The sequence below is a fragment of the Chiroxiphia lanceolata genome, chromosome 2 (genome assembly GCF_009829145.1).
Source record: "Chiroxiphia lanceolata isolate bChiLan1 chromosome 2, bChiLan1.pri, whole genome shotgun sequence".
In the NCBI taxonomy this organism is placed as follows: domain Eukaryota; kingdom Metazoa; phylum Chordata; class Aves; order Passeriformes; family Pipridae; genus Chiroxiphia; species Chiroxiphia lanceolata.
Window position 1 is genome coordinate 57824131 of NC_045638.1, and position 23153 is coordinate 57847283.

The 23153-nt window shown below is 38.3% G+C and overlaps 1 protein-coding gene across 1 annotated transcript in view; it reads right to left on the minus strand.

Annotated features, from left to right (window-relative positions):
- The window catches only part of RB1 (RB transcriptional corepressor 1), a 71343-nt gene extending 48788 nt beyond the window's left edge, over positions 1-22555 (minus strand). The window contains exons 1-11 of the mRNA XM_032679336.1: positions 22422-22555; positions 22063-22180; positions 14447-14559; positions 12734-12868; positions 11482-11520; positions 10757-10824; positions 9101-9211; positions 6775-6923; positions 5975-6052; positions 2603-2712; positions 1088-1165 (exon numbers count right to left, since the gene is read on the minus strand). Of these exons, the coding sequence (XP_032535227.1) occupies positions 1088-1165; positions 2603-2712; positions 5975-6052; positions 6775-6923; positions 9101-9211; positions 10757-10824; positions 11482-11520; positions 12734-12868; positions 14447-14559; positions 22063-22180; positions 22422-22510 (1088 nt within the window). The 5' untranslated portion in view covers positions 22511-22555. The remainder of the gene's footprint in view (positions 1-1087; positions 1166-2602; positions 2713-5974; positions 6053-6774; positions 6924-9100; positions 9212-10756; positions 10825-11481; positions 11521-12733; positions 12869-14446; positions 14560-22062; positions 22181-22421) is intronic.
- Between the last annotated feature and the right edge of the window lie 598 nt (positions 22556-23153).

A 23153-nucleotide genomic window follows, 5' to 3' on the forward strand; every position in this document is an offset into this window, starting at 1 on the left:
GTGTCAATGTCTATCTATAATTGTCAAAAATGGGATTTGTTGCTGTCAATGACCATCTTATTAGTCATAGGTGGTCTAGTTTCTGACATCACACATTCAGTCTGGGAACCAAAAGGCAAACTGATTCCTTTGTGGCTAAAAACCATGACTGGCAGTTAAAGATTTGAAGCACAAAACTAAAAGGGACCACAAGGCAATCAAATAAAGCCTTTCGCAGTTTGAGGTAATTAGAAGTTCTTCTATATACTGATAAATAGTTATCTCAGCTGCATGTCTCCTTTTATTATTTTTATGAAGGAGTTTTTCAGAACTTTGTTGCTCTTTTGGCTAGAAAACAGTTTCTGCAAATGGCATCAAGCAGATTTATAGTGGACACACAAGGCCCGAGCCTAATTTATTCTTTTCCAAGCAATTTCCACTGCAGAAGTATTATTCATAAAAACAAAAATTATTTTACTTATTTGAAAAAACTGAAATAATAATAAAGGGTACAGTATTTTAACTTCTCTATAGCATGTTAAAATGAAAGGAATTTATACATCAAGCACAGAACAAAAATTCACTGTTTGATTTTCTTAAACCTGACACCTTAAGAATGACTACCTGTGAGGACACTTCTCTGCCTACATAGCACATGGCATTGCCGTCACACATCTGATTGGCTCGAGTGTCCAGGAATTTCTAAGCACAATCAGGCAAAAACACACTGATTTTGTCAAAAAATTATGTGGCATGAGGGAGAAATTGTACATACAACTCTCCTTTCCTTTGGTTAACTGAATTCAAGTTTGCAGTTTTTCTGCATTTGATTACAGATCAAACAATCTCCAATTAATACTACATTTCTAACACATCTGTCCATTTTCCCAACTGAATGAAGTATGTTGGCACTCTGAAATGTTCATCTTCCCAATACAGGAAAAATATCAAAAGTACTCTGAAATGCTAAATCTTTCCATATAGAAAAAATAATACTAAAAAGCCAAAGATCACAGAAGGAATGTGTGTGCATATACAGTTTGGTATCACAAAAGGAAGCCAGAAAATAGAGAGCTAGGGTAAAACACCTTAAAAGAAAAGCTCATACCGAACAGGAGTCTGTGGAAGTATAAGACTAATTTCCTCCTCTGGACTGTTTTTCAGTGGTGTCCTCTCCAACTGTGAGCTACAGAAATGGAAAACAAACTTATGCAGAACTAATGTAATCCAAAAAACAATGTTTTCTATAACAAGTTATCGATCCAAAGAGGCAACTGTGGAACATATTTTTAGAAGATTTAGATGTCCAACCACTCCAGTTGTTTAAACAATGTAATTTAAATTCCCAAGTATATCTGTATACATACTTTAAGCAGGAAGTTCGCCTAGATGACCTCCAAAGTTTTCCTCTTTTTCCTTTTCTAGAATTCTATTTACAAACAGCTTAATTTATACGTAGAGATGATATTACTTCCTTTTTAATTAAATTTTAAATGAGTGTATTTTCCTAGTATATATTCAGGCTCACACAGTGAGCTCACACAAAATTATGGAAATGTTGAACTGTTAGGAATCACTGGAATTTAGGTGTATAACTAAAAAAGAAATCAAACAGAATCACAGAATACTTCAGGTTGGAAGGGTCATCTAGATTAAAGGTCATCTAGTTCAACCTCCTGCAATAAGCAGGGACATCTTCAGCTAAATCAGGTTACTTAACCTCACCTTGAATGTTTCCAGGGTTGGGCATCCACTACCTCATTATGCAACCTGTGTCAGTGTTTCACTACCCTCATAATAAAACACTTTTTCCTTCCAGCTAGTCTAAACCTACCCTCTTTAAGTTTAAAACTATCACCTCTTGTCCTATTACAACTATTAGGCCCTGGTAAAAGAAGTCTGTCCCCACCTTTATTATAAGTCCCCTTCAGGTACTGGAATTCTGCTCTAAGGTCTCCCTGGAGCCTCCTTTTCCCTAGGCTGCAAAACCTCAACTCTCTCAGCCATCCTCCATAAGGAGAGGCTCCAGCCCTCTGATCATTTTCATGGCCCTCCTCTGAGCTCACCCCAACAGCTCCAGGGAGTGTGCCTGGGCGCACACTGTTTATTCTGCTAGATCATCTGTTCCATGCAAACTACCATTTCCCAATTTGTGGGTACAGGTCAGAAATCAGAATGGGCTCAAGGCCGCTCCCAGCAGGTAGCTTCCAAATGCCACCATCCATTTTCAGGAAGGAGAATGTGGACAGTGAGGTCCCAAGCCATTTCATGCCAGCTGGCTCCAGAGCCATAACGTTGCCTCTGGTACATCTAATCAACTAGCATGACATGGCTTCTGCCTCCTCCTTACAATTCCTCAGCTTTCCCTGGATGACAGGGCCTTGCATACAGTAAGAGTTAGAGCAGAGCTTCCAAATCATTTTACGGTAGAGTCACAGGCAGATGTTTTTTAATTAAGTGATAATGTAAAGCAAGGCTGGTTATGTCAGAAATACCTTAGCTGAATGACAAATGTAGAAGGTCAACAGGATACAGAGATCCCCGTTTATAACACAAGGGGGCAGAAAGCAACACAAGTTCAAATTTTCTATTATAAAGTGAAAGCAGTAAAAGGAAATATTACCATGCTACGACATCAGGCTGTAGAGTTTCATCGTGATTCAGAAATAATCTTGCATCTATATCTTTGTTTTTGAGATAGAGTTCGTCATACTGTTTCAATATAACTTCAACCTCAAAAAAAATTGGAAAAAACCCAAATTTATTTTATAGGAACAAGTTTGACAATTTATTGAAAAATATAAGTTAGTCCTACCTCATAAATACAACACTGAAATGCTAAGAAAATGCCCTTGTAGCTCACAAAGTTAGTTCTTATACAACAATTGAAACACACCCAGAGGAAAATGATTGTTTACAAGAGAAAACAATCCAAGATCTTTTTGAAGAAACGTAGGTCTTGACAGGGTAGAAGAGCTAAAAATAGCTATAATGGGAAACAGATCTGCAAACCTTTCCTTCCAGAAAAAAGGGGTGTCTCCAGGAGCAGGAAATATAAAACGCTTGTTCTTAGAACAGCTGTCGGACAATCAGTTTGGTCCGTCTCTGATGGTTTGGAGATGGAGGCCAATGCTCAAACATTCTTGTTCTAAGATTTTCCCCATTTCATACTAATATATTTGTACTGGTGTAGTTCTTAAGAGATGTGCCTATTTCTGTAAAAATACAGACATTTCAAATCCACTTTTTTGTTCTTTAAATAACTGTTAAAAGTTCCTTAGTTGATTAGATCCCAGAGTGATATGACTTCATATTGCATGGAAAAGTTTGTTGAATTTTTTGGATGGTGTGATTTTTTGGTGGTTTTTTTTTGTGGGTTTGTTTGTTTGTTTTTAATTATTATTATTTTTATTTTTTAATTGATTAGCATTAACTTGAAGTCTGCATTTTTTTTTTAATCTAGGCCTCCAAATCTGCTGTTGTGCTCCTGTGGAAGTAGGCAGTCACCTCAATTATCTGTTCCCTGAGCCCTTAAACATACTAAATGATGCTGTGCTCTGGCAAATTCCTGTTAGAAAAACAGGCAACAGCGCATATGAACCAAATTGGTCCCCTCTCAGCCCCAAGAGAGAGAAAGCTGCAAGTATCTCCTACACAGCTTTGCTCCTCACCCTCTCCTTTTACCTTCACCAAATGGATTTGCTCCAAACTGATCTCACAAAAAAAAACTTTGAGATGGGGACCACTATAAAAAGATTATATTTCAATTCTCATTATCACTGTCTTTTGTATTTAAAAAGTTAACTTTATTTTTATTATTTTCCTAATGGCTTATGCATTCTTTTTATCTAAAATATTTCAGTATTTCATAAACTTCTAGAAAAAACAGTAGCTGTTAGACAAAATGGCTGTACTGGGATAACTGGGAAGAAACCTTCAGCCAAAAATAAGAGTTCTGCATGAATCTATTCAACAGTGCATAAAGCCTGACCAACAAACACATACTAAAGACAAATGAAATACCAACTGTAAGTCTCAAAGGCTTTTCTTGCTTTGGAAGTAATATTAAAATTTATCAAAAGTTCAGTGTTTTTGTTATGAAAATGAAAGTGAATTTAAATGTGCCACATTACTAGCTATTGTACTGATGATGTCAGCTATGGTTGATGGTTAATTCGATTACATATATGAACCAAATATCTCTGAAATATAGCTGTAACCTTCTGCTTTGCCACTCTGGGTGCTCAAGTTTCAGGAGCAAGGATAATGTGATTGGATTTTCTTTCAAATGCATTGTTTTATAAAATTTTCACCAGCAGAGTCTTAGTACTTTTGGTACTGTGCTTAAGTTGAGCACCCTTGGATGAAAACCCTCTGATTTGAGAACAAGCTGTTTAATGACCTTTGCCTGGAAGTTCATACAGGGTTTCCCAACTATATATACACACATAAATTGAAAAGTCTAAACAGGTTACTGATACTCTGAAATTAATTTAGGAAGAGATTAAGATCTTTAGTGAGTCTTGTACTTCGTTCCCCACCGAACACACTATGAAACTGAAGATACACCTAGCTGAACCCTGCAGACTTATCAGTCTGATAAGCTTCAGAGCTGCTTGTTTTCAGGTTACCACATCTATTGGTGACACACAGCTAGACCTACTCTTTCAAGAACGATGAAAGGAAAACACATTGCAAGAAGTTACCTACTAAGGTGCACTCTTGGATGCAATTGTATAGAGGTAATCTTCTGCATCCAGGCTACAGCTCCGCAAGATGAAAATAATTCTGCATGGACACAGCTGGCCAAACTCTGCCAAGGTGTGAAACTGAGCCTAACCTTTTAGATATCTTTCCAACATCACTACAGTAACATGTCTCATTTATATTTAAATTTAGGTATGTAATTTAAGACTGTTTGTATTTACAGAGTGACTTCAGAAACCTAATATTGTAATAGTTGTGTTTTAGATGAACAACCTTACCAAGATCATGGATATACAATGCTTATGTGATGTTTTGCTTTGAGCAAAAGCACTGGTTTAGCCTCAGGAGATTCATTTATTAAATTCAAATATAACAGCTAAACATACTTCATGAATACTGGAATCCCTGCTAAGCCACATTCCTAAAAAACAATGCATTTTGCTACATGATTTTAGAATAACCTATTAGAACTACATCAATGTGTAAAGGGAATCTTAAGCAATCTGGCATAAGTAAAGAACTGTTGTTAATATTGGGTTTGTGTGGCCAGGGGTGCTACAGGGATGGCTTCTGTGAGAAGCTGTCAGAAGTTTCCCACATGTCCAGCAGAGCCAACGCCAGAGGGCTCCAGGATGAATCCACCACCAAGCCAATTAGGAATGGAGAGAATGTCTCTCTGATATCATATTTAAGAAGGAAAAGAAGTTACTGGGCAGATGTAATTGCAGCCAGAGAAGAGAAGAGTGATAAGGTGTGAGAGGAACAATTTTGCAGACACCAAGGTCAGTGGAGAAGGAGGTGGAGGAGGTGCTCCAGACACCGGAGCAGAGGTTCCCCTGCAGCCTGTGGTACAGACCATGGTGAAGCAGCTGTGTCCCTGCAGCCCATGAAGGACCACGGAGATGCAGAGATCCACCTCCAGCCTGTGGCGGAGACCCACACTGGAGCAGGTAGACGCCTGAAAGAGGGCTGTGAAACCATGGGCAGTCCATGCTAGAGCAGGCAGAGACCTGCAGATCCATGGAGAGAGGAGCCTACACTGGAGCAGGTTTCCTGGTAGGAATTTTGTTGGTAATAAATTCAATGAATATCCCCAAGTTCAGTCTGTTTTGCTCATGATAGTATCCAATGAGTGACCTCTCCCTCATCCTTTTCTAAACTCATCAACCTTTTGTTATATTTTCTCTCCCCTGTCCAGTTGTGGAGGGGAACGACAGAGGAGGTTCGGTGGACATCCGGCATCCAGCCAGGGTCAAACCATCACACTGTCTTAAATTCCTCCACTTACCTCTGGTAGTCCATTTGAAGCTACAATACCAGCAGAATTCAAGAAAGGAATAAAGCTTGTGAGATACACATTTTTGACCTAACAAAAAGAAAAAATGTAATATTAGCAATGTACAGAGTCAGCCATGCACACTGTTTTTGCATCTTGAAATCAAGAAACTGAGACATTTCTGTAATGCACAGTGTTTTGTTTTCAGTAAAGCAAGAATGAAACTCCTTACATATCCAAAACACAGTGATACATAATATAAGCATGCAGCAAATACTCCACTGTTTGAGCTTTCAGTGACTAAACTGGGAAAGAACTGCACTCTTCCTAGCCCTCTCATATTTCTACTTCCATCATCCATCTGGGTATTCAAAAAACAGTCCTTTGACAGGAACAGATTTATCAGCCAAGGAAAAAGGGAATGGGGTTTTTTAAGATCCCCCACAGAAGCAATGTGCTTGTTGTATACATTTTCTCCTCATGGGATGCAGCTCTGAAACCCCATCAGAGCAGCCCTCATCTACATGTTACATGCCATGATGAGCCTAAAACTACATATTGCACTCTTCACAGTTTCCCCAGCAAAGTTATCATCCATACCAAAGAGCTTGTTTTGGGGTTTTTTGTTTGCTTGTTTTTTAAGCTACTTACTAGAGAAAGTATTGAATGGTAGAATACCTTCACTATTAAACTAGAGAGAATAGTTAAGTTGGCATGAGTATCGACATTTAAAACAAGACTATTTAAATAAATACATATTTCAGATGGGGTTTAGCAGCAAGACCTATGAGACATTAAAATGCAGGCATTACCTCATCTAAATTACAATCATGCTCTTTACAAAGGATTTCAATAATCTTTGTATCGGTATCAAGTTGCTTTGCTGTACGTGTACTCCTGTTCTGACCTCTTCTTGGAGTTCGAGCTGAACCATTAACAGTCACTGCAGTCATAGCAGACTCTGGAAAGATATTCAGAACCATCACAAGGTTAGAGTCATCTTAAGAAAAAAGATATTTAAATTACTAAACCAAAAATTACATTTTCAGGTTTTCCTCTTAAAAATGTCTTCCTTTTTATCTGTTCAGTTGTGTAAGAAACCTTCATTACAGAAAACCTATACAAAAATAAAGTTAATTTTTAAATTCCTGTATCTGTATTTGACATTTTGTTTTTAAACAGCTATTCTACACAGAATGTAACAGCACTTTTTGTAAGTAGCTTTGAATGAGCACGTGTTTTGCAAACTGGGAAAGCCTTATTTTTTCACAGACGAGTAACTGGTTTTCCTATTTTTACAGAAGTGTAAAGCAGGAAGCTGAAGGATGAACTTCACTCTACATGTCTGAAGGTTAATAAATCAATGCAGGACTTAAGTGCCGGTGGGAACCTGGAATATGGCCCTGCAGGAAATTTCTTCTTTCCCCAAATACCCCCAAACAAACAAGCAGAAACAAACAAGTTCACCTTGAAGAAGATATGAAAAAAACATAATACCTTGAGTTAAAAATACTTCATTTTGTTAAGCTCAAAGTAGATGGCTTCAATACTGTCACCTTGAAATACGTGAATTATATTAATAATGTACATTACTATAATTAAATATTGTTGGTTTAAACCTGGCACACTAATCAGCATGCTGTTCTCATCTGTAACTTCATTTATATTTGACAACTTTTCTGAGAAACTCTGACATACTACACTGCTGGGGTGGTTGCATCTTAATCCCCTCAGCCTCAGTCAGATCATAAAGCTTGACATCATTTAGCACAGGAAGCTTCTTGGTCACGATTTGAACAAGACATTGTGTTATCTGCTAAAAGAATGAAGAGCTGTTTGATAGTTACAATATCATACACAGCTTCACATTAGAAATCTAATGCTACGTACTTACGACAGGGATACTCGTATCTGAAATTTAGCCTCAAGTGGTAGTATTTTTTTTCAGGATATGATGCACAGAACCAAACTGTTTCTAACAATGAGCTCCTAAATCAGTGTGAATACAGAGCTCAAAACCAGGTAGTTTCAATTCAGTGTTTTTTGAAAAATTTCTGCTTAATAATATCTGAAATAAGCAGTAGCACATGTCTGTCCTATTAGAAAGGACAAATTTAAATTCAAAACAGTACTGAAGGAGGGCAGTGATTTGCTTATCCCAAGACTGCTCTTTCTCACCCTTTACACTAGCATTAGAATAAAAGCAAGGTTATTTGTTCTCATCTGCAACAAATGATTACTAGGTCAGATAAATACCCACCAAAACATGGAATTTAAAGAATATAGCAGTGACTATATCATCTATTCTATGACATTATAACCCAAGTGGATGTTTAGTTGTGAAACAAAGAAATTAGGTTAAAAATACTAGGGTCACATCCCAACTCAGCAGAGGATTAACTCACTATCAATTCCCTAGCTTGTTGAAGAAAATAGTTAACTGAAATATAATTCTACTTTTGAAAGTTGCCATAAACATTCACTTTCTCTGCCTTTTTAGTGAGGTTTCTCAAGTTTTAGGTATAAAAACTGAATGTACAAAAACCTACTGCTGAAGTTTTTATAGTTTCTATAGTGAAAACTCATTATATTTTTAGTCAAAATAGTGACACTTGCTAATAACAAAGGGGTTGTAATAAAAGCAAACCTATCTACATGTTACCTCTACTGTTTTGAGCTTCTATCCACCACATATTTGTTTTAAATGTCTGTATAGTCCAGTATCTTGCACATTTCTGCTGTCCTTATACTGTTACACATCAATGAACTAAGAGAGTAATAGCACCATCGTTTCCTTTTGTAACTCAAAACAAACCTAAATAATAGTTCTCAATTATAATCTACCCAGAACCTGAATTCTTTTACCAAATTAAAAGTGCTGTTTTAACAAGTCCCTAAACAATTTGCATGGGCAAAGGACATAGTAAATGGAAGGCAGGAAAAAAAAAAATTAAGTACATTGCCACATTCAGATAATTGAATTCAAGTTCACTATCATCTAAATTGAACTAAAACATAAAAAATCCATTTTAATAAGCTTAAAAAGTTTTATAATGTTAATTAGCAATGTTAGCATGACTAATAGAACTTTAATCAATTTAATTTCTACTTTAGTGCACAAAAAACTAAACTCCTTACTGTATGGTTCCTTGAGCATAGCAGGTGGTGACAGTTTGATAAAATAATCTAAGACACACAGCAACAACTGGAAGGAAATCACCAGGTCATCCTCCACTTGCAACACTTTACCTGCAAATATTTAAAAGGGTGAAGAAAAACTCTGTGAAATGTTTGACTTAATTTTAGAGGTAATTCTGAAAAACAAAGGTTTTGAAGTTCATATAATAAAACACTACCATTAGAATTCATAAAGCATCACATAGGATGCCAGTGTTCTTTAAAGGCTATCGATTTTAAAAGTCATGGCTCTAGAGAGGTTTGTTGCTTTAGAGATAGTAACATATACAGATACACATACACAAACTTATTGTGCACAAAACTCCTGCCCTCAGTACTCCCTCCTGATTTCTTTTTCATTTTACTGTAGTGTTGTAATGCTGTAGGCTATTTTACTTACATGTACCTCTTATTTCTGTGTAGTTCCTCCTCCCTTTCTTTTTTGTGCTCTTATGCAAGCTTTGTGGAAGCTGCTAAATATTCAGAAAGCAGCAGCTGCTATTATACAGCAGAGAAATTCAAAACATGCTAAGACACTGTATGCTCAGCCTGTCAAATACATATGAAATTACTTAAGTCACACAAACATTAGCATGAAGAGCACTTTTAAAGCTGCATTATTCCAGCTGCATTACTCCATATGCCAGAGAAGATCTCCAAGAGAGCACGCATTGCCACAAAAAATTTGGAAAGCCAATAACGACTCAAAACAGCTACAGATCCCTATTTGTGCTCTACTTACACGTCCAATTTTTGTATTTATTTTCTATCAGAACTAGCAAGCATCGCCCAGGCTCTCCTGCAACTATATGCTGATAAATTTTAGTTTTCTTTGTTCTCAAGAAAAGGCAGGCTAGAAAAACTTTTTTGCGTTTCGCTTTATGCTAATGCTTGGAGAATTCTAGTGAAAAAGCTCCATGAAACTCAGCTGATCCAAGACTGATTTTGATATCACAGATGTGTACACTTCGCTGGGAACACACACCTTGAGTAAGCAACAATTAAGATATATGATTCATTCCCTTTTGTAGGAGTAGTACAATGAGACAGGACTTCACAGACTACTGCAATTGTTTTATCACTCCACTTTAACTTATGCCTTTTCAAGAAAGACTCATACTATTCAAAGGATGTGATTTCAGGGACTTATTATGATATCTTATTATTAAATTTATTTTTATGTATATTACATATAAATATATGTTATAAACATATATCATTATAATTTATATTTATTTAATATATAATTATATATACAAAATATAAAAAAATCTGCCAGTCTTTTCAGTTAATCATCCATTATTAAAATACTGGCAGTTTATAAAGCACCTCAGAATAGAGTCAAATACAGAATACCAACCTTTAAAGTAAAAGAAAAAAAATCTTAGAAATCTTAAATACATATATTTCCATACAGAACTTAATATACCAGTGACAACAATAGCCAAATTGCATTAAAAAAATATTACCGAGTACTTACAAAAGCCAGGTATTCAAAACATTCTGAGCTTATATGATGTATATTTCTAATAAGGATGCTAGTCTCATACTGGACATAGAAAACAAACTCACTTCAACAATATTCATCCAAATAACTGTCTTTAAATCGAAACTCACCTTTTGCCAGCAAAAAAGTAATCCAGTAATTTTTTAGGACTAATACAGAACTGAGTTCAGCAGATATCCTGTAGAGAGACAAAAATACTTTGCATTGACAGCTCTATAATAATCTAAACTATAATTTCTGAAAACATGCTTCAGTTTATGGAATTATTTAAGACAATAAGCAACATTTCCCATATAGTTAAGTTTACTAAAAATCTCATTCTATTCCCTATGTAATTATGACCACACATCTAAAAAAATTAAATCCGTAGAGTCATTCAAGAATCACGAAATATCAGTATCATCCTTGGAGAAGACAGTAAACGTAGGCAATTCACTTAACTGTTACAAGCTGTTTTCTCTTGTGTCTTTGACTAATGCCCTATTCTCCAGTCACAGCATGAACTCAAGCTCATTTTGGAGTTGCTAAGGCATCTTTTAGTACATTCATTTCTTGCTGTGATTAGGAAGCTCACTCTCCAAATGTTTATTTCCACCATGTCAAGACATATGCCATTGGTTAGCAATCCTTCATGAAGGATATATATAATATATATAGCTATATATAGATATATAATTTCAGAATCTCTCATCATCTCATTAAAATTCGAAGTCCCCACTAAGGCTAAATTAAACACATGACATACTACAAGTTAAGTCAGTCTTGAAGGGTTAAAAGATAAAATGCTGTCATGTTTTATATCTTTACAAACACAATTTAGGAAAATCAAACTTACTCAGTACTAGGTTGTTCCAGATAAATAAGGCCACAAGTCCTATAAAATAAAAAAAAATTCGTGTTTTTGAACACTTTTCTGGAAGTGAACTCTGCAGTATCTTTGACTTCAATGTAGTGAAAAAATACACCAGTTCACAAAACATTATTCTAACTTAAAAAAAAAATATGCTGGCTATCAGAGAATAGATTAACAACAGATCAACTACAGGCCTGCCATAGCTGAAATTATGTTGTCACTTGCATACTTATGTCAAAGCTTAAACAGCAGAACAATTTTACCTTGCTATAATAAAATCTGTTCTTTTCTTCCAGAAAGACAAGATTTGTACATACATTGTCACTCAGTGTTTCATACAACACAGCAAAGTGTGCTACAGCTGCATAGAACACTATAAAAGGGTATTTTAAAATCTTTAGTGTTTCCGCAGTGCCACTGCAAGTCTTGTGGTATAAGGTTGTTTCCCAATTATTCTAGGTACACGATTTCAAGAAATAAATTCAGTTTATTCAAAAACAAATTAGGAAAACAAAAAATTAAGACAAATCCTGCTTGAAAAAATTGTTATTGCAATCCAAGGTTCAAAAAAGTAAGCAAAGTTAGAGGAGGGACAACAAACCAGAACACGCCTGTGTATATCTGCAATGACACTTATAGCCCAGAAAAGACTTGCAATTAATAAAAACAAATTATTTACAACTTTCACAGAATTTCACAGCTTTAAGGCAACTATAACTGTACAGAAGTATTGTCATATACGTATTGCCCAGAATAACAGTTAAGTGTGATTGGTTGAACTTCCAAAAGACAAATAAAGCTTATATCACATTTATGCCTCCATCCTATAAACTACCAAGGGGTCACCTACTACCCCTTTCAAGGGTCATTTAAGGGATATTTTGTGATTTTGGAAGAAAAAATGTCAAATAAAAAAAAAAATATTAGATAGTAAACCAATCCTCTTACACATCTGTAAAAAACTCAAAGTGAGTAGCAATCACTTGTCATGCTACTCTTACTACTGTTTGTGCTGCAACAAGTGGATTGTTTAACAAAGCATTGTAATAGTTAGGGAGTAAAACATAAGACATGTTTATTCAATGCATGTTAACAGTTCCATTTCACTGTTCTGTAAATATTAGCACACAGAGTTTAAGTGGACTCCTGTAATACACAGTTTGAAAAATTCAAATACTTAATTGTTGACAGGCATAAAGAAATCATAATTTCAAAATGAAAAAATGTACTCTACCTTTCAAACTTGTGGTATAGTGCAACTAATACATCATATTTCTTTTTCAGCCTTGATACAGTGCTATCAACTTTAGTGCTTACAGTATCCATGTTAACATCCACCTCTTTCAGAAACTGAAAAAACGTGCATACACTGAAAAAAAGGAAAAAGATGACAGCTTATCACAACTCTGAGAATGAGTATCCTGAAATAGCTCTTAAAAAAAAATAAAAACACAACCCCACGAAAACTCATTGCCTCACTTCACTAGACTCCAGCATACTTTTACTACTACTATTCTTATTCTCAGTGACAGAGAACTTTGCCTTGGGAAACACTACTTGTTTACTTCAAGCCTCACCTTTACATTTTCTAGATATAGGAATACTGTTCAACCAGGTAACAGAAGTATGTCACCACTATAGAAGGAAAATTTTCTTGGCTAGCACAGACACCATCTTTGGAAGTCAGAATTTCCTAACTAGACACATCTTTCTTCTTATTCTGCCAGTAAAACCACAAGTATCCAACAAACATATCTCAACTCTTCTGTTCTACTTCAGAAATGCTCTTACTGCTCCAAAACATGAACCTTGGTTCCATCCATTCTAAATAAAGACCTAGGAGTGAAAACTGAGATGAATGCATTGAATTATATGGAATTTCAAGTCTTGCAACAGGTACTGGGGCAAGGACATTCCCACCCTTTGGAAATGCTATTACACAGGGGACCAAAGTTCTTCCTACTCATCCATGTAATATGATGGGTCATCAAGGGAGCACTTTGTTGTTATGTTCATAAGCAAAATGAACAGATTGCTAAAAATCAAAGAGGAGGAAGCTATCAAATATATTCAACTATTTCAACTGTATCAAATACATTTTGATCCTTTATCAGAATATAGTATTCTGAGAGACTTTTTGATCTTTGTCAGATTAAAGAAACAATATAAAACCAGATAGAAGCTCATTTAAGAACTCTTTTACCATGGAATAAAAAAATCTTTTCAATACATCTGTGTGGCTCTAAAGGATAAGATGACTGGTAGAAATCTCTGCCAGTTGACCCTATAGCTGACAAAAAGCCCAGGGCTAACAAGACTGATGAATCTAACACAAGGTATGCCTATTGCTGTTGACACCTAAATTTACTTTAAAAGCAGATATTGTCCTACAATTTTAGTTTCTCACTCATGAACTTAGTCAATATAAAATATAACAGTAACCTTCCCCAATAAAAGGTGTGTACAAAAGTACAAAATTTAGACTGGCATTAAAATGTTTTAAAAAGAGCAGCATGCTTGGAAACCATTTGAAGAGTAACCTTTTTTTCCACTGTTTGATTTAGCCTAAGCCTAATGTTGGGAAAAAGGTTTTATAGAAAATCTTGATACAGGGGAAGAAAGGGACATGTCTTAAGTGCAATTTACACCAATTAAAACTGCTGAATACCTTAGGTTAAGCAAGAACAAGAATTAGTCATACAATGAGTCATACAGTCAAAGCTAACCACAGCTAAATCAAACAAGTATCACTGCTCCCTCAAACTAGAATATGATAGCAAGACTTCCAGTTTACCAAAATATTCAGAATTCTTATAAATAACCTTCACTGTAAAATCAACTAGCCTGATATGCACAAAGATTCACAATGCTTTAAAAATATTTTCTTTACAAAAATGTTGATGAGTTAATTATTGAAATCTAAATTTACATACTTAAATTCACTTACCTTATGCTTATACTTTTCAGAAGCTCAGTGAAAGTGAATGTCACTTCATCCAGATCAATTGCTACAATAAAGATACACACTCCCCATGTTTCCTTTTTCTTCTTGTTACAAGCCTTTTAGAAAAGAGAGGAAACCATTTTCATTATTCAATAAAAATGGGTAATATATAGAAAGCATTAATTTGTCCAAACATTATCAGAAATGGTTAAACAAAACATCCTCAAACATTTGACTATGATAGCCAGTTATCTGATAATGGAAAATGATTACAAGTTTTACAATATACATGAAAGACCAAACACTTCAACACTTATTCCTACAGCACAAGATCAATTTAACTCATACAATTCACCAAAGCTCCGAAATACAAGCTTTGGTTCCATGGAACATTTACACAAAGCAGAAGCCATGATCATCTTTTTTAAAGTTACCATATTTGACCTTAATAAGACACTGAAGGTTAAGGAATCAGAAGCCAAGTCGTAGAATAGTAAATAAAATCTTTACAATGACAGGCAAGAAACACTCATAACTGGGTACAGCTGTGTCTCAACCACTTATTCCTGCTGAGCCACAAATCCATCTCTCTGTTTAGTAAAGCATGATAGCAACAAGCAGTTACAGGCATTTTCCTACCATACATCTACATTTAAGGTCTTCTGCTACTCAGAAGGTGCAAGTTATAACCAATCATCTTTCCTCAAAAGAAGCCAATACACAATGACAGACATGCCACCCACATGGAATAGAACTCTTGATGGTTCAACAAGCCACACACTATTTTGCCAGCATCAAAACTCCAGGGGAGCCAATCGTATGACACAAATTCACAGTTTGTTTACAGTTAAAGCCAGATGATTCATCCCAGATGGACTTGAATGTATGGGAATGAACTCAAGGCAAATTCACAGCCACATTAATTTCTGAGCGTTTTCTTCTTGACCAGTCTGACTCAAGATCTTTGCTGATACAGCATCACTACAGAAAACGGGCACGGCACCAGTTCAGCGTCTGCCTTTGGCTGTCATTCACTTTCAGTAAGATGACTTGCAGTGACCTTAATTCAATTCATCACAAAGCAAAGCCTACCTACCAATCGCTAGCCCAAAGCTTATTTAACACCTATTAGTCTATACAGATTTTTCTTTTTTTCTTTTATTATCTTTTATTTAGGACTCTAAGGACCCAACACTGTAACTTCAGAAAATGTAGGTCAGTTCAGCTGAATCAATATACAACTCTTACAAACTCTTTCAAAATATTAATTTCTCATTCTGGACTTACTATTATTTGATCTGGTTTTAGTTTAAATCTAGTGAAAACAAACTAGATGAGTCATGGGTTCAAAATGCTCATGCAACTGAACTCCTGTGAAATGGGATTCTTGCCTCTTTTCTTTTCAGATGTAGTTGCAAGGTGTTAAAGGCACTAACAGAAATAACTTCTGTTCTCCGGCGTTAAACTAGTAACAAGGAGGAGATGGTCAAAGGAAGTCTCAGTTCTAGTACACAGTTAGAGATGTTTTACTATCCTGCCAGCACTGGTGACAATTTTGATGACAGCCTACAAAAGTGATCCAGGAATAGAAACTTCAAACGATGCTGAGTGTAAAAGAAGGTCAAGAGAAACGTATATAAGAAATATGCAAACACAGAAGGGTATTTGAATCAAATGGGATATAGAATGTCTACCTGTCAAGTACCTGATTTTTGAGGAGAACGATGTGGAACTTGGCTTACTAAAATCTCAGCTAATATGCCCCAATCAATGTAGAGACCTAGCTTGATGGTACAAGAAACATTCACAGGTAGTTGTTCAATAGAGTCCAGAGGAGGCCACGAAGATGATCAGAGGGTTGGAGCACCTCTCCTATGAACACAGGCTTAGAGAGTTAGGGCTGTTCAGCCTGGAAAAAGAGAAGGCTCTGGGGAGACCTTACAGAAGCCTTCCAGGGGCTACAAGAGAGCTGGAGAGGGTCTTTTTACAAGGGCATGTAAGTGATAGTACAAGGAGGAATGGCTTCAAACTGAAAGAGGGCAGGTTTAGATTAGATATTAGGAAGAAGTGCTTCACTGTGAGGGTGATGAGACACTGGCACAGCTTGCCCAGGGAAGCTGTAGATGCCCAATCCTGGAAGTGTTCCAGGCCAGGTTGGGTGGGGCTTTGAGCAACCTGGTCTAGTGGAAGGTGTCCATGTCCCTGCCCCTGCTCATGGCATGAGGGTTGAAACAAGATGACCTTTAAAGGTCCCTTCAATCCGAAACCATTTTATGATTCTGTATGTTTATGATTACAGTGGGTGGAAGATGACTGGAGAAAAGACTCAAGAAGCACTTACAATAGAAAACTGATCAGAATTAAAACCTGCAGGAAAAATATTCCAGGAAAAAAAATTTTTGAAAGTGAATATTATACCCATTGTCTACAGATAAGAAGTTCTGTGTAAAGATGGTTTTTCAGCCATACCACTTTTAAATTTTTATTGAATATTGTCTGGGATGTAAGATTACTCAGTTTTCAACAGTTTAGATTAAATTAAAATGTAATACTATCTAAAAGTAATGGAGGTCAATGGAAAGTATTGAACTGATGAAATTAGTTCATCTGATATGGTAAGTTCCCATTACACTTTTGCATGTAGCAAGACTGGAGGGAACATCCATCTTTACCCAGGATGGGCAGAAGATGAGTAAAAAAAGAAACAGTATGCCAGTCACCTCAGCTTTTAAAGTGCAAGGGCACAACATACAAGCAATGCATCTGTTGCTAAGATACTGAATATCATCAACAAGAGACCATGGTGATGATTTATGTTTGCTTTGGGACTTTCAGTAGCTCTTTGTTTTTTGTTTAACAACAGAGGATCCTAAAAGGATCCTAAAATATCAGCAATTTTGCTCATCCATCCAACACTTCAGTGGATTCGGGTTCAGTTTAGCTGCAGTTCTATAAATAAGAGACAAAAGGTCTAAACAGAAAATACTTTACTATCTCACATGTGTTTCATGCTTTTGCCAAAACCAAGAAGCCTCTGCATGAGGATAAGATGGCTTGCTAATTACAATGTTCTCTTTTTAATAAGAAACCACAACCAAAAGGAACTGATTTAATTTAAATGCAAAATTTTATGAATTGGGGACATCTGATCTGCTGATCAATAGCTCTTTGGTCTATATAGAGCAATCTTGTTATATTTAATTCATTATTTCATTCCTTGACTTAAGCTACAGTTCACCTTTTAAGTTTTCTTCACTAAAAACAGTTCAACTCTTGTTGAATCAAGTGCTCTGCAGTATCTGCATACCAGTGTAAATCACCAGTTGGAATTTCAGAATGTAAGATTAGTAATTAGAAACAAGGAAAGATGCCTGAAACATCTTTAGATGCTAGAGACTTTCTGGAGGAAAAAAAAGGCAGCAAAAATACATTAATGACCACCGGCTTGAATTATAACACAGAAGCAAATTAGTACAGTATGTGGGGAAAAAAATTCACGGACAAAGAAAGTTAAACTAGGAAGGACTAACTATGCAGACCGCAGATCTTTCACCATGAGAATTTTTTAACAGCAGGTTAGACAAACACTTGATAAAAATGGCTCAGGAATTCATGAGTCTGAACAGCTGAGCAGCAGCAGGAGAACAGTGAGCCACATTTCCAAAACAGAGCTATGAACAGCAAACAAAAAAATGGAGCTCCTACCCAAGTACTATATATTAGAGCAAACTGGGCTGCTGAGGTTGAAGCACACCAGACCCTACGCCTCAAGGTCCTCGGCAGACTCCAATTTCTATCAATTTCCTAAACCACTTCAATTTTCTTTGCAGAAGTTTGGTTCCAATTTAGTCAGCATGTCATCTGTTCCTCACACTGGTTCTTTGCAATATATTCAGCAACAATTCACTCAAGACTTTTTTTCTGCTTATATCACCCAGTATTCTATTTTAGATTCTCATTTTATTGTTCTCTACCAAAATATACAGTATCAGAACATAACAAACACCTTGAGCTTTTTCATAGCAGTATTAGTATGGCTTCCTGGACCTCTTCTAGTATTTCTTACACCAACAATCACAATGCTGCTCACCAAAGTACATTAGTAATTCCACTAAATCTATCCACTCCATCTAGAATTTACAGGCACTATTGGTTCATAATACGAATTTCAGGAGAGTTACAAAAAACTAAAATACAAGAGATACAAGCGAGTATCAGAGCCAGCTGTTAAGCCAACAACTGCCAGTGTGCAAGAGTTTTGAAATTAAGACAGTAAAAACTACAATCAAACTACTTAGGTAAATCCACACTGCAGTTTAAATGATAGAGACAACAGAAGTATTTGTATGACACTAATGTAAAAGCTCTTACTTAGATAAACACTTCCATGTGTACAATAAACTTATGTGGGAGTTGGCCAGATATAAAAAGAATTTAAAAAGAAAACACCTTTCTGATCACACATCAGATACCTTCAGCACCAAGAGTGCTGATTCAGTACGACATCTCTGGAATCAGCATTTGGGATTCTGTCTAAGAGATTTTGAATTACAATTTTATTGTAAGAGTGTCATTAAACTTTGGCTGTCACAGAGGAAAGCTTTAATGCTCTCCCACTACAAAGGAAAACACTACAGCAGCTGTAGTGATCTGAACAATCCCCCTCTGCAGATCTAGTTTTTACAATTACAAGTCAGCCACATTTTCCAGAAAGACTGTTACCATCTCTCTCATCACCCTTCTCCTCCTTCACACCTCTCACAGGAGTTCAGTCTGTTTCAAGGACCCAAGGCCCAGTTGCAAGAGAGTGCAGCTGTGTATCCTTGACTCACACACTGCGGGAACAGATAAGTTGACAGGAGTGTAAGGAAAGGTACAGCGCACAACTGTGCAAGATAAGAAAGCTGAAATTTCAAAGAGAAGTAGCATCACTAGTAGCTCAAATATTCAAAAGAAAAAATATCAGTGTGGAAAGGTGAGACATCCTGAAGGGAAAAAAAGCAGTGCGTCAGCTAGTTTTGGTGGTGCCAGTGGCTCCAGTGGGCATTGGCATTCATTCCAGGGAGCAGCAGATACCAAACTTTCTCCTTCCTGACTGATGCCTCCTGGCCAGCAAAGTGTCTCACCAAAGGGCAGGCACATTTAGGCTGATACATCACTACAGTATAGCAATCTTTTGTGTACACCTGCCAAAAACAATGCTTTTATACTTTTAAGATGCATGTACACGGTTGAAGAGTCTCTGCACATGGTTACATGTACCCTAAGTGACTCCAAAAGGACAGCACTAAAAGATGTTTTCACTTTAAGTCACTAAATATTCACTAAGCAAGGATACAGCAGATGTTCAGACTATGTCCACACCCACATTTGCACTCCGAATCTCTGCCAGTTACCACAGTACCTAATGTATGGGCCTTGCTGCTTCCTAGTTAACATTGCAAGTCCCCTCCACATCCTCAGAGGCTTGGCAGGCACAATTCTGAGATCAACCATAAAGAACAAGGCCAGGGAAGGTAATGTTTCAGGTCTTTGCATGTTGTAAATGGCTTGAGAGTGGGATCATTAGGTGCTACCTCTGTTTCCATCAGTGGCCTGATGATTTAAGCTTCTTCAAGTAAAACCAACTACAACGTTAAACAGAAGTGTTCTGGTAGGTATTTGTCTCAACTAGTGGCCTGCCATTTCCTCTTTTACTTAAGAACAGAAAGTTGCTACACAAGCAGCTTCTGTTCCAGTGCAGAACTGGTTAGTACTGACCCCTATTGATTAAAACACGCAGCTGCTGCTTGCAGGACAAGCCCTGCGACAGCCCCTCCAACATATCACCTCTACCAGAGGAGGGAAAGGGGTAGGCACTTAAATACGGCCTCCTCCCGAATCCCTGCAACTTGAACTAGTGTCACCCTGAGAAGCCAGGCGCACCACGATAACAGCTTGACCTGAAAAGCGCAGCAGCAATTAGCCAGGCTGTTACTTTGTTTGACTTCACTGTCAAGTGAAGTCTGTTCTCAGCTAGAAGTAGCAGCTCCAGTGCCTTCCAGGTCCCCACAGAGGCACACACTTGTGAGCTTACTCATTTCAACACCTCGCTGATACATTTGAAAGTTTGAGGAAAAGGACTTGGATTGAAACACAATATAATGTAGATTTTTTTTTTCCTATACATTGAAAGGCTCTTAGCAATTGGTCTTATGACAACAAATATTAGCTATAAATCATAATGAAAGTCTGATCCTTGTCCTGTTATGAATAGGTAAAGGAAGTCATCTTCAGGTGCTGAAGGGTTTTGAGTATCCTATATCTTATCTGGCCAGTGCTAGGTAAAACAAATTAGTGAAAATCAGTGCAAACTTGGCCGGTAAGTGAAATTTGTAGGATTATGCTGAAATCTGCCTTGCTTTTTTCCCCTCAAGAGAACTGACTACTCCTGTTTTCATTCATATATGGGAGCTAGACTATGCATTTTGGGAAATGCTTCCTGTGAACACCTATGGCCAGAAAAGTGTCTGTTACTGAAAGAGCTGTACAGTCTCTCTCCCATGCTGTTACTAAACTTGGTTGCAAAACTCAAAAGCAGTAAGAGTTGGTAAATCCACACTGCAGTTTAAAAGCTACAGACAACCAGGTAGTAGTAGTGACAAACTACTTTAAGTTGAGGATGGCAGAGCACTGGAACAGGCTGCCCAGGGAGATTGTGGAGTCTTCCTATCCGGCAACGTTCAAAACGTACCTGGACATGTTCCTGTTTAACCTGCACTGGGTGACCCTGCAGGGGCATTGGATTAGATGATCTCCAGAGGTCCCTTCCAACCATAACTATTCTGTGGTAGCCCTGGTAGGTCAGCTCAAGTTGCAGAAGAGTAAGCAGAAGTGCAACATATATATAAATGCAAGTCCACACAGCAAGTTATACCGCAGCTAGGTATTACAAACCTAAGATGTGTTCGTATAACAAGTTTCTGACATGATTTAATTGTATTACAGCTGTTCTCTGAGTCAGCTTCTTGACACAGCAGTGATACTGAGAAGGAAAAGCAAAAATCACAAAAAGGCCTAACATTTTATTAATTTGTTTACACATGCCCAGTGACTAATTTCGAATAGAAATACCTCAATGGAAGGTACATACAGGTTATCATTATACAGTAGGAAAAAAAAGAATTTAACATTCCTTTCTTCACACTAGTCTTCTCCAGATCCTTTCTGCAGCCTCATAAAGGAGGCAGCAGGAAAGATACAGAGAAACAACAAGATGACCTATGTAAAGCTGACCAAGACATATTTGAAATAACTTACACTTAGAATATTTAGCTGATCACGTGGTGTTTTTTCCTACTGTGATTTATTAGTCATCTAAAAGAATTCTTTAGCCCATACCTTTACTGCAAAACATTAACAAGAAAGGGGAATCTGTGGAAGCCAGTTTATATAGACACGAATATGGCAATACCCAAGTTCGTTTTTTTCCAAGTGAAGTGAGACTCAAGTCACACTGCACGAGCTTTGGTTGTGAGACACTTGGGCCCCGGTGCAGCAAAGTAATGGCTCAATATCATCTGAACCGGGCACAGGACAGACACTACCACAGAGCAATGCCATGAGCAGCAGGTACTTACCAGAGCTCCATCCACTGCGGATAGGCTCTCATACGTCTTCCACGCTTTCTCCCTCACGTTCTCCGACACTTTCAGGGCATCACAGAGCACGACGAAGTCAGCCTCTCCGATCTCGAGCCTAGGAAAAGCATCAGACATCGCCAGCGGGGACTCGGTGCGGCGGACCGGCCGCACACCGGAGCGACGAGGGAACTCACACCACCCGCTGCCGGAGCCGCCCCGGGGTGACACCGCCCCACCCGGCGGCACAGCCCGGGAGAGGGCACAGCCCGGACCCCCTGGCGCCGAGAGCCCCAGGGCGGCCCACCCGCCCCCCCAGCCGTCCCGCCGCAGCGGCTCCCGGCCCGGGCGGCGCTTACCGGGGAGCGGCGGGCGGCGCGGAGCCGCCGTCGGGGCTGGCGCGCTGGCTCCTGGCGGCGCCTGCCCTGCGCGACGGCTTGGGCGGCATCGCGGCTCCGGGCACCGCCACCGAAAGGACCGCAGCTCCCGCTCCCGGCCCCCCCCGCCGCCCGAACTTCTCCGCCGTCACTTCCGGGCCGCGCCCCCGCCCCGCCCCCGGGACAGCGGGAAATGCGTGAGGGATAAGGGAGGCTTGGCCGGGCCGCGAGTGCCAGTCCCTCACACAGCGACCACCGGGGCTGCCGGTGCTGGAGATCCGTCCGTGCCCCTCAGTCACCACAGGGACGGCAGCCCAGCTGTGCCTGATACGTCAGGTACTCAACAAGCTGACGGGGCAGTCGATACATCTTTTCCGTGACATGGGAAGAACCACAGACCTATATATATAAATAAATAACTATACAGGTGCAGAGCAGGGCAGGAATTGCAGATTCATTATGAGCGTTGGTTCAATAAGGCAAGGTGCCCTGTCCTGCACTTTGGCCACGACAACCCCATGCAGCGCTACAGGCTGGGGGCGGAGTGGCTGGAGAGCTGCCCAGGAAAAGGACCTGTGGGTGCTGATCGACAGCTGCTGAATATGAGCCAGCAGTGTGCCCAGGTGGCCGAGGAGTCCAGTGGCATCCTGACCTGTATCAGCAATAGTGTGGCCATCAGGAGCAGGGAAGTGATTGTCCCCCTGTACTCGGCAC